Source organism: Gracilinanus agilis, chromosome 6 (assembly GCF_016433145.1).
Source record: "Gracilinanus agilis isolate LMUSP501 chromosome 6, AgileGrace, whole genome shotgun sequence".
NCBI lineage: Eukaryota > Metazoa > Chordata > Mammalia > Didelphimorphia > Didelphidae > Gracilinanus > Gracilinanus agilis.
In genome coordinates, this window is record NC_058135.1 from 277,538,734 (window position 1) to 277,551,615 (window position 12,882).

The 12,882-nt window shown below is 36.1% G+C and overlaps 1 protein-coding gene across 1 annotated transcript; it reads right to left on the reverse strand.

The window, feature by feature from the left end:
- Positions 1 to 416: 416 nt before the first annotated feature.
- On the reverse strand, positions 417 to 1,364 carry LOC123251914 (olfactory receptor 1020-like). Its single transcript, XM_044681240.1, has one exon. The coding sequence runs from the start codon at positions 1,356 to 1,358 to the stop codon at positions 417 to 419; it is 942 nt and encodes a 313-aa protein (XP_044537175.1). The 5' UTR covers positions 1,359 to 1,364.
- Positions 1,365 to 12,882: the final 11,518 nt, after the last annotated feature.

The window sequence follows — 12,882 nt, forward strand, 5'->3', positions numbered from 1 at the left end:
TTGAGTTTCATACACTGGCAAAAATAGGTCACCTAGGTCTTTGATTCTCACTGTACTCAGGCTCAAATAATATCACTTCCTTATCAAATCTGTTTCCAAAGTGTATCAATATTATCACATTCTCTTCTCCCTCTTTCCAAGGCCAATCTACAAAGGAATAATGGATATAGTAAGTTGAGAAGAGTTTACATAATAATTACAATGAGCATACCCCATAATTATAAAATAAGGTAATTAGACAAATACGCTTAATTTGTTCAGGCTATAATGAGGAGGGGGAGGAGTGCAAACTAAATGAGACACTGCTACTATTATCATTTTTGTCATCAGCAAAGAATGAATCAGGAATAACTGAAAATAGGACTCATTAGAAATAGCATCTTTTTACACATTGCTGACTGATTGGTCAAGAGGACCTAAGGCTTATGTCTCTGCAAAATCTTCTTTAGGGCATCCTTCACATCCTTGTTTTTTAAGCTATATATAAGAGGATTTAACATTGGAATGACCACTGTGTAGAAAACAGAGACCACCTTGTCTTGCTGCATTGAGTAACTGGAGGTGGGACGTAAGTACATGAAGAGAATTGTTCCAAAGAAAATGGTGACCGCCATGAGGTGGGAGGCACAAGTAGAGAAGGCTTTGCTCCTACCCTGAGCAGAGCGCATCCTCAGGATAGTGATGAGGATGAAGAGGTAAGAAATGAGGACCATCAGCACACAACTGATGACATTAAAACTGGAGAAAGCCATGATGACAATCCCATTGATATGAGTATCAGAACAGGAGAGTTTCAGGAGAGGTGGTGTATCACAATAGAAATGATTGATTCGATTAGAAGCACAAAAAGACAGTCTGAAAGTCATTCCTGTATGCACAGCTGCATTTCCAAAGCCAGCAAAGAATGTGGTGGCTACCAGCAGGAAACAAACTTTTTCAGACATAATAACTGAATATGAAAGTGGATAGCAGATGGCCACATAGCGATCATATGCCATAACAGCCAATAGGAAACATTCAGTACCTAAAAATGACCCAAAGAAATAAAACTGGGCAGCACAGCCATTGATAGAGATGGCCTTGTTTTCAGCCAACAGGTTCACCAGCATCTTGGGAGTGACAGCAGAAGAGTAACAGGCATCCACAAAGGAAAGACTGAAAAGGAAGTAGTACATTGGGGTATGGAGTAGGGAATCTATTATGATCAATATTATCATGCCCAGATTACCCAACATGGTGGCCATGTAGATGAAAAAGAACACCACAAAGAGGATAAGTTTTAACTCAGGGTCATCTGAGAGTCCCAACAAAACAAATTCTTTCACTTCTGTTTGATTTTGTACTTCACTTCCACCCATTCATGCTAGAACAAAAGAGAAAATGTCAATAATTATAATAGCTAGCATTTTAAGGCTTACAAAATGCCTAACATTTTTAAAAAGCTTCACATACATATTTAAAAACTTCCATAATAAATACTTATTGAAGGTCATGTCATCTCATTTAGTCTTCTCAATAATCCTAATAAATCAGAACTAATATTAACCATATTTTAGAGAAGAGTAAATTTTGGCTGAAAGAAATGAAGTGATTTGTCCAGGGAGACACATCTACTAAAATACCTTCCACTTATAAATCAGTGATGCTATATGCAATCAGTTATAACATACTACAAATTCTATCTCCGCAATATCTCCTATATCTGTCCTATTATCTTCACTATAGTACAAGTTCCTGCTATTGTCTACTTTTTTCAGTAGACCTCTAATAAGTAAGTCTTCACACCTGCACTTTCTAACTTCTCCAAAATAACCTTCATACAGCTGCCAGATTAATCCCTTTATTGGATGTGGTGTGGTACAGCAGATAAATCATTTGTCTGGGAGTCAGTATGGCCTGAGATATTTCCTAGCTGTGTAGTTCTGGCCAAGCCATTTAGCCTCATGCAGCCTGAGTTTCTGTATTGATAAACTGAGACTTATAATAGTAACTGATTTGTAGTGGTTTTGTCAGGATCAAATTAAACATGTATGGAGTTTTGTTAGCCTTAAAGTGCTGGGAAAATAGTAGTAAATATTCTATATACAGATGTCTGTGTCTCCTTTCTGCTGACCAATATTTAATTGTTCCCTATTTGCCTCAGTAATGCTGAACTTCCTTTGCCTGACATGGAGGATTCTCCACAAACTATTCTTTCCTTCTTCCTTCTGAGCATTCTGTTATATTTTCTCTAGCAAATATTCCTAGAATTTTCTTCCCTACCATTTTTTTTGCTTGAGTTACCCCAAGAATCTTTTGTCCTTTATTTGTTGAGTGTGTAGGAATTCACTATTTCATCCCAGTTTATAATGCCATCCATTCCCTAAAGCTTCTTTCTCCACAATTGCCTTCCCATTCTGATCTCACAGAGTCCTTTACTAAGCATCTCCATGATCAATTTATCATGAGTTATTGTATATTGGAGTAGCTAAGTAACACAGTGGATAGAGTACCAGTCCTGGAGGCAAGAAGACTGACCTTCATTGGTTCAAATCTGACCTCAGACACTAGCCGTGACCTTGAGCAAGTCATTTATCACTGTTTGACTCAATTTTCTCATCTGTAAAATGAGTTGGAGAAGGAAATAGTAAGTGATGCCAGTATATTTGTCAGGAAAACTCCAAATGGAGTCAAAAAGAGTTGGATATGACTGAAAAAACTGAACAACAACAACCAAAGTTGTATATGATACCTATTTATGTATTAATGAGTTTCCTGGACTCTAAGATCCATGAGGGCAGGATTTGTATTTTTATCAAAACATTGTGCATCCCCTCAGATCCAATGCTTAGCATGAAAGAAGCCGTTTCTTTGCTGGCTGAATGCAACCAGATCTATTCTGACTCTAACAATTTATATTCTGTGTTCTATGGGTCCTTTTCATTTTGAACAGGGAGTATGGGGAATCTGAATCACAAAGATGCCTAAAAAGAGAGACATTAGGAAAAAAGATTAATGGGTATAATTTTGTGGTCTCATAATAACAAAAATTCTCTACTTTTGTTTAGTAATTTATCCTTCTTTTTAAAGAAAATGCCCACATTCAGTTAATTAGTTAAGCTAAAAAACAAACACATAAAGTGGGCAGAACACTGACATTATCTTAATACTCTATTTTATAGATAAATATACTGAGGCTTAGAAAGGTAAAGTGATTTACCCAAAGATTATGACTTACTGCTAATGAAATTGAGAACTAGAGTGCATTTCTCTGATTCTTAGCAATACTGGTCCTTCCTCTCATCTATTTGAGTTTTCTCCTATATAGGTAATAATAGTTAAAGTAATTATAGACCCATCAGCTGACTTTGTGGTTTTTGGAGGATCAACTCTGCTCAAGGTTTGAGTAACTGAAAATGTCACTCAGGAAACAACTCTGAAATTAGCCATATTGAAGAAAATTAAGCTCAGCATCCGTGATAGGACTAGAAATCTTTGACAATAAAGAATAGCCTTGAAGTGGCATCTTGAGTAAATTTTCTTTTCTTTAAAGCTCTTACTTTCCATCTTAGAATGAATACTGTGTATTAGTTCCTTGGCAAAAGAGGAGTATGGGCTAAGCAATGGAAGTCAAATGACTTGCTCACGTTCACACAGGTAGGAAGTGTCTGAGACTAGATTTGAACCAGGACCTCCCTACTATTGGCCAGGCTCCAAATTCCCTGAATCACCTAGCTGCCCTCTTGAATGAATTTGAAAGCCATCTTTGTCAGCAGTTCCTCCATTCTCCCCTCTTTTGTACATGAGTAATGAGGAATTCATAGATCAAACAGATTCTGTCTGTCAGTCAATAAAATTAAAATAATCACAAACATATTATTATTTCTCAGTACCTGGAATTCACTTGAGATATAAAAAATTTACTCATATGAAATGAAATGGTGAGTATATAGATCACCACTGTATAGTGCTTTCCTTATTATACCCCTGTTAAATAAGTATTGCATTTAGATTTATCTAATTTTAAAAATGAAGAAACTAAGGAACTGAAAGTGGAAACGATTCACCTACGGTCACAAACCTAATGAGTGATAAAGATCTAAGCCTTACTTTTTTTTCCTAATCATATTTACCATCCCCAATAGATGTGAGAATAGACTAGGGAAAGAAAAATAGCAATAATAATAGGAAAAAGAAAAACAAGAAGACCACAAAACACCAAAAGCAAGTATAAGAATCAGAAGAACAAGAGCAAGAACAAGAAGAGAACCCTGAACAACAAGAACAAAACAATGATATAACAAAGAAGATGTGTATACAGTCTTTTAATGTTTGCAAATCAGCTTTAAATATATTTTCCCATTTCATCCTCAAAACTCTCTCCAAAAAAAAAAGAACTGTAAGGTAGCCACTATTAGCATTCTTATTTTACAGTTTATGTAAGTGAGGTTATAAGAAGCTAAGTGACAGGTCCACTGCTACAGAATTTTTTAACTATTTATAAAATAATTTTAGTANTATATATATATATATATACACATTTCCCAACACTTACCGCTACTCAAGAATCACTCCCACAGCATCCAACAAGGAAACCTTTCTTTCCTTCCTCTTGTCCTCACCTTAAGAATCCACAATAAATAGCCTAGAGCAAGGGAAAATTACACTTTGGGTTCATAAATCCATTTGTGGAAACATTTCATTCTCATCCTTATACGAGTGGTTTCTCAGATTGCCTCTCTGCACTCAAGAGAAAGTTTCCTCATTTATTTAAAGGCAAGATGTGATCTAGATCTTATTCATTGTCTTCTTTGAACTGATCCCCAAGAGATAACTCTAATTAATATTGCTACATAATTAACCCATTACTCTTTAATTCCCTCTGCCACAAAGTACAAAAAAAGTTCAACATGCTTATCATCATTTTAGTTATCTTTTATTTTTAAGCTTCTGTTTAGATGAAATAAAACAAACCTTAAAAGTCTCTCTTCAGACAAGATGTCTCAGAAATAGGTTACACTATTACTGTGTTCTATAATCAGAAAAGTAATACTGGTGGGGGGCAGAGAAAACAATGAAATGATGGATGGATGGATGGATGGATGGATGGATGGATGGATGGATGGATGGTTGGATAGATGAATGAATAAACAAATAATTTTAATTATTTACGATGTGCAAGATACTGTATAAGAACTGAATCCATTACAAGTGTTTAGTTATTCGGTACTAACTTGAAAATCTTTAGTAATATTCATAGGCTAGCTCTGGAGGAAGTCGATTGTTAAGTGATGGAGACTGAAATAGAAAACTAAAATAGTCCCTGCTCTCAAGGAGTTCACATTCTAATGGGGAAGACAATGCATATGAGATGTTTCAGCTATAGATGGAAAGGTCCCATGGTCTCTAAGGACAAGCAGTCAAACATGTAATAATGTGTTTCATTATTATTATTTCTACTGGTATTTAATTTTAATTTTGATGCTAAACAATTTGATAATACAAAACAATATATTTGTGTGGAGAACTTATATTTATGGATTAATGGTAACTGTAGCTTGTGCCTTCCTAGAAGAAAGAGCTAAATTGAATTTCTCAGAATGATGGCTATAGGAACTGAGTTGTCAGTAGGACCCATACTCAGGGAAGTATGGGGAAGTATGTACCACTGTCAAAGCCCTTGATCTTACATTCACATTGGCAGCAGTCAGTTGATAGAGGAAAATGGTCCCATTATGCACAGGGATTAATGCCCTCAATGATAAATGTAGGGTCAAGTTGAAAGGACAAATGGTGATCTTGAAGGCACTACTCTTCCCAGGGCTTCCTTTGCTCCTCCCTTGGTTTCTTCATTCCTTCCTTCTTTTCTTCTTTCCTTTCTTCCATCTTCCTTTTTTCTTTTTTTTTTAGATTTACAAAGTTTTATGAGATTATTTGGTTCAAACAGAACATCCTGTATTTTAAAGAGCAGCAGAAACTACAGACTATTATCATTAAACGAGGTTAAAATACTCTATTTTACACAAGCTATATTTCTGCTGCCACATCAACAAGCCACCCTCTCTTGTTCCTATTGCTATTTCAAAGGACTTTAGTAAGTCTACTATGAACACATGACTATTCTGTGAGGATGTAGACATAATAAGAGAGATAAAAGCATCAGATAATGTATAATTAGAGCCCAATTAATTGTAGCTATCTTACCATTGGAGACATATGATATACCCACAAATAATCAGAATACATAATATAATACTAATACTTAGCATTTACCTGGAATTTTAGGACTTACAAAGTCCCATATAAATATTATCTCATTTGAGCTTCACAACCTTGAAAGGTAAGTGCTATTGTTATCCCTATTTTACAGATAAGGAAATTGAGGCAAAGGGCAAGTGAACTGTTTGAGATCACACAACTATCAAGTATCTAAAGCTGGATCTGGTTAAGTCTTTCTTATCTCAGTCACTGTGCTAATGAGCTGACTGCATAATAGATGAGAATGCAAAACAATTCAAGTTTTATTCCAAAAACAATGTCCTTTCTTCCTGTACTACCTATCTCATAAGACTATTGGGACAATAATGTTGTGCACTTCATAGTGTGAAAAGTGAATCAAACTTTCTTTGTGTATCAATCAGCAACTTTTAAATTAATCAATCAAAAACTTAAGCACCCCTACTTAACACTAAGTAAGAAAGTTCACAAGTCACTTGCTAAAGTAGGTGACAACTCCAGAGGCCACTGCCCTGCCCTTGGGCAGTGCTAGGAGAATGGAAAGACTTCAATTGGTTTCTGTAAAGTGGAGGAAGAGATGGGAAGTGATACAGGAAAATGGACTATAAAAAGTCCTGAACTTCCTGTCCAAATTTTACTTCTCTTTTGAACTTCATTTTCAGAGACACTGCATTGGTGAGCTGAACTGAAGGAGGAAACTCTTTCCATGAATTCTGCATTGACTTGCTGGGTGAGTAGCTGGCCTACCTTTCCTGACTTCAGGAGAGATTCGTTCTGGTGTAAGCTTTAAAATAATATCCAAAATATTCCAAGTATTATAATTTTATGAAGTTTATTTATAATAACTTGAAGCAAAAAGAAAAAGCAGCAAACCTCAGTAAAGAAAAAGCCACTTCCTTGACTACACACATGGGAGAAGAGAGAAAGAAGGGTAGATTTTCAGAACTATATACAAACATGCAAGCATGCAAGGTGGGGATAAAAGGAAAAGGATGCCGAGTAATATAAAGGAATTCTGGGGAACACAGTCCTAGGGTAGAACATTCTAACTATACCCTGGAGAGGCCTTCCTTTCCTGGAAAAGACTGCATGTTTGGAACCCTTGCTGAAGACATCACCTAGTCCTCTGGCTGAAGATTATCAAGCCCTGCTTGGGCTGAACCCCACACCAGAGCAGCGTTTAGGGTGACAGGCTAGATAATTCTCTACCTCCTTTTTACATTTTCACACTTTCACTCTTTCCACCTTTTTGTAAATAAAGCTACTAAAAGTAATTTTGACTTAAGTTATAATATCTTTAAATTGGTGACAACAAAATTACTATAGAATTTTCACATTAGCATAAAACCTAAATTTTAAATTCTTACAATAAACATTATGTAAATATGAGTTATTTCTGTATCATCATCATCATTATTATATTTAGCTGTAATGACTATTTATTTCTCACACTATGAACATTTGCCTCTTTGCCTTCCTTCTCTGATTTATTATCTGCTTTGAGATTGAGAACTTCTGCCATCATTTACCATGAGGAATAATGCAGTAATTATACTACTCTCAGGAAGGTATTGTGGGCCAGTGAGAAGACACAGGTTTTGAAATCAGAGGACCCAGTCTAGAATGTCTTTGTAATTCTGAGTAAATATTTCCACCGGACCTCAGTTTCCTTATTTTCAAAATGAGGGAGCTTGACATGAGGTCTCTTCCATCCCTCATACTTGGATTTTTTGATCCTATGACTTTATCATCCTAAGTCAGTTGTGTAGGCAGCTATGTATTTCTAAGATGATAGCTACTGTCATCTAGCAAAATTCAAGTGTGTTGGGGCAAAAAACCCATGATTTTAGAATTATGCTGCCTGGAAGAGAAAGTAAGGGATAGTCCTTTGTTCATAGTAAATTTCCATTTGTTTTTCCAATAAATATTTAGATGGCTCATGGTTTCCCTAATAAAAGGCACAAATGACTGACTCCTCTTAGAGCCCATTTACAATACTGGAAAATGTCTAGGTCAGAAGACCTAAATTTGATTGGATTCTGACCACCCTTTTCATTATCTGTGAGTTTTTAAGCAAGTGAATTTCCTTCTCTGGTCTTCAATTTGCTCCTCAGTAAAAAAAAAAAAAAAAAAAAAAAAAAAAAAAAAAAAAAAAAAAAGCTTCATCTTAATGATCTCTAAGGACACTTTCATCTGCAAATACACTATAGTCAGCTCATCTCATTTGTTTGTATAGATGTGTCTAGGAAAACTGTATCTATAGTGAAGGCAAGAGATCAAATGTTATTATAAACTTTGGAGAGCTATAGGGATGCTGGCTACTATGATTACTTAATCATAATGAGAATTTCACCAATACACTTAATTGTCATACATCTCATCGGTATCACTCCCTCCATTTCCCCACATACACATATGCATAAAAACTCTCAGAACTACACCTTGAAGAATCTTGAGGATGAGTCCCTACAAGGAGAGAGAAATCCAAGGGGAAACTGATAATCACATGGAAATCACTTTCTTCACAATAATTATGCTTAATGGGCTTTATTTACAACAGCCATAATTACATTCACTTCCAGTGAGTCCTGAGAGGATTGGGGAATTTTTTTAGAGCAATCTATGAATCTCCCAGTATGAGAGCTGACTTCCTGTGGCTAGACTGGGACCACATTGCCATTCTCTTTGTCAGATCATCTCTCTTTTTTTCTGTCTCTCTTTTTTCCATTCATAGATTCACAAAATTCCAGAGTTGATAGGGATATAGGGGACATGGAGTGTTAGAAGTGGTAGGACCTTAAGGACACAGAATGCAAGAAATGGGAGGATTCTTTGTATATAGAATTTTGAACTTGGCAAGGACCTGAGGATAGAAAACATAGAATGTTAGAGCTGAAGAGTTAATAAGAGAGAGAATGGAATTATCTTCCATGTCATGTTCAGAAGGGACAGTAAGCAATTATTTAGTTTAATTGTCTTATCTCAGAAGAAAATAGAGGCCCAAAGAAGAGATCTGTCCAAGGTTACAGAGGAAATATGTGATAGAGCTAGATCTTCATCCCAGGTTTCCAAATATCTATGAAGGTGTTCTTTTGACTATACCACAGAGCCCTCTCATACTTTCCTTTTCCTTCCTCTTTTCCCCCATTCCCTTCTATTTTTTTAAACTCATATAAATCTCTCCTCTCCTTTTTTCTCCTTCCTGATCTGTCTCAAGTATTGCAGCAGTGGATCAGGCTTATTTATAAATGCTCCTATCTGGTCTAAGATCTCTCTGACCCCTAGTGCTAAAGCAGTTATAGGTAGCCATTTGAATAATTTAAATCTCATTGAAAATTGATTCAAAGTAAAAAGAAAAATCCTTGCAGGTCATATATTTAGTCCTTAATCCATGCAATGATTCCTTTAGCATGGTACTTTGGATTTTGCAGTGGTTCAGGCTTGAAGACCATAGATTTTCCTATAGTGCTTTTCAGTTTACAAATCATGTTTACATATAGTATCTCATTAGACCCTTCTATCAGCTCTTTAAGGTAGAATCTATTAATGGTTTGGCAAGTATATTAATGCCATCGATAATAATTGTAGCCCTCTTGTCTTTCTCCCTTTCCCTGTCAGCCTTAAAAATGGTTTTCATGGGTTGCTATGAACTAAACAAAAATAATCAACAGGCAACCAAATCTTGTTCTTACCGCCTAAGTAACCTTGGGCAAATCACGTATTTTCTAGATTTAAATTTCCTCCTCTACAAAATGTGGCAGTCAATTTAGGTGACTTCTAAAGTGCTTTTCATTTTTAGAAAGAAGATTCTATAATTCTATGATTTAATGGATCTATTATGTTGTCACAATTGTGTTTTCCAGTACCACTGGGAAGTAATAATAATAGCTTGCATAGATAGATAAGTACATATATGTATGTGTGTAAACATACATATGCATATACATACATATATACATACATGGGTCCTAAGGTTGTTGTGAAGACTAAATGAGCTAATACACAGTACCTGTGCTAAATTATTTACAAGTATTAGCTCATTTTGTCTTCACAACAACCTTAAGATGGTCAAATGAGGTCAACAGAGGATAAGTGATGTGCCCAAGCTAGGAAGTAAAAGTATCTGAGGCAGGATTTGAATCATATTTTCCTAACTCCAAGCCCAGAACTCTATCTACTGCATTACCTCATTGGTTACAGAAAGTGAAAACAGAGCTATATTTATAAACAGAGGATATGGGTTAAAATCCTGACTCTGACAATTACTATCTCTAAGATCTTATGGACATCACCGTGTGTTGCAGAGAAATGTGGAGGTTGGTTTGGTTGACATCTGGGATTCTTTTAATCTCTAGGTCTATGATCTTTATTTGTTTACTATATTTTCTTTGTAAACCTTGATTTTCTAACAAGTGCTTGATCACATTGGAAGATGGGAATATGACTGAGGATGTAGAATCTAAAGAATTATGCTAGTGCAAATATCAATAATATGGAAATAGGTCTTAATCGATGACACATGTAAAAACCAGTGGAATAGTGTGTTGGCTATAGGGGGGGTGGGAAAGAACATGAATCATATAACCATGGAAAATATTCTAAATTTATTAATTAATTAAAGATTCCAGAAATAAATGAATGAATAAACCTTTATTTTCTGTCTGAGAATTTATACTAAGTATTGGTTCCAAGACTAGAAAGTGTGTAAGAGCTTGGCAATGGGGGTTAAGTGACTTGCCCAGAGTGACACAGCTAGGAAGTATCTGAGCTCAAATTTGAACCCAGGTCCTCCACCTCAAGGTCTGGCTCTCTATCCACTGAACCCCCTAGTTGTCTCTATTCTTTGTTTTTAATAAGAACTAGTGACTAAATTTAGAATAAAAGAGCCGAGGTTCAAATTCCCACCTGCAGCACAACACATTACCCTCCTTGGGCTTTAATTTCTTTAATTTCTCTATATAATGAGAGTGTTGAACTAGCTTCTCTCAAAGGCCCCTTTCAAGAGCCCTCTGACTTAGAACCAAATTATACCCCAAGGAAATGTGTTTGTGTGTCTTCTTTGCCTTATTACCTTAACAAATAGAAAAAGAGAATTCCCAGACACTGAATTTGGTCTTCCTTTCCCACCTACCCCCTGCCCCTGCCAGGAGGAAGAAAACAATTTCATCATCTTTTTTCTGGGCCTTCTTTGGGATTCTGCTCTATAATATTGCCCCTCACCCCTAGCCAACTGGCAGAAGCTCAAAGTTCAAAAGGATTGAGGATAAACTCAGTAAGATCCCAGCTCTTGCTATTCTTTACTATAAGCATCCTACCTAGGCATGTCCATCTGCATCCCAGAAGAAGAAGACCTCTATAGTCTCACCTGAAGTGGAAAATTATTCCAAGCAAGAATTGAAGATTAGGTGCAGGTAGGCAAAGGGATATGAGATCACTTGCTCATTCTCTGTGGGATTCTTTTTTATTGACCTTCCTCTGTTTTCCTTTTCTTCTCTTCACGTTTTTGAGGGAAGATTTGTGCCATTATGCAATCTGCAAAGCCAGCCTCCCTCATGTTTTTGCCAAGAATTATTTTAATTCATTAGCCACCTAATGGGAATTTTATAATAGGGAATATAATATAGGTATCATTATCTCTATTTTAGAGATAAGGAAACTGAGTCTCAGAAGTTGACAGTCATGAGACCTGGGTACAAGTACAATGACAGATTCTAGGTTAATAGAAAAAACACTTGCCTAATATATTTAGTTACCAGCAACAGTAGAATGCAAAACTGGAAGGTGTAATACTACAAAGAATACTGGTTCTGGAGTCAGGGAACTTGGGTACAAATTCTACCTCCAATCCTTAGCACCTATGTATTAGGGAAAGTCCCTTAGCTTCAAGTTTTTTTTTTTTTTTCTGTAAAATGAGGAAATGGGATTGGGTGGCCTCTAAGCTCCTTTTCAACTTTAAATCTGTGATATTATTACATTGAATGTATTTTGTTCGATTTTTCTTAACAGCAGTGATCTCCTCTCCCACCTCACTTTCAGTAGTTTGATAGTCCTTCCATATCTCTCATTTAAGGTCATTGTGGGAGGTGGTTGAACAATTCCACTCTCCATCATCATTGCCCCATTTTCTAACACATAATTTAAAGATTTATGGGAGCAATGCTGAACTTGGGCATGACTGGAAAGTAGGAGAAGCTTACTCTCAGGATCCTTCTTTAATGTCATAGAATATAGAATATCTTCTCTGAAAAGGTCCTTAGGTCAAAGAACATAGACTATTAAAGCTATAGGGAACATCTGAGACATCTATTCTCAATCCTTTTTAAAGAGACAGAAAGTTAAGTTTGGTGACTTATCCCAAGTCACAAAGCTAGTGGAGAGACAGGGTGGAAAACTTTCATTGTTCTTTTGTCATCCCTTTTTGCTATCACCACTTGTTTGTACCATGCCATTACCATCAAGGGAGACCACTGGATTCCCCTTATCTCCAGCACAACATGCTTTCCAGGGCCACACCCCAAACTCCATGCCTTTCCTTCCCACTGAAATGTCCACAATCTTCATCTCATTCTCTTAAAACCCACCTAGGGGACTGAGGTCAATCTGCTTACTTCCCAGAAATTTACTCACCAGATTCTAAGTATGTTCATATACTTTCTCCTAAATGAT

Coding starts and splice junctions, on each gene's coding strand:
- LOC123251914 (XM_044681240.1), bottom strand. CDS start 1,358: ATGGGTGGAAGTGAAGTACAAAATCAAACAGAAGTGAAAGAATTTGTT.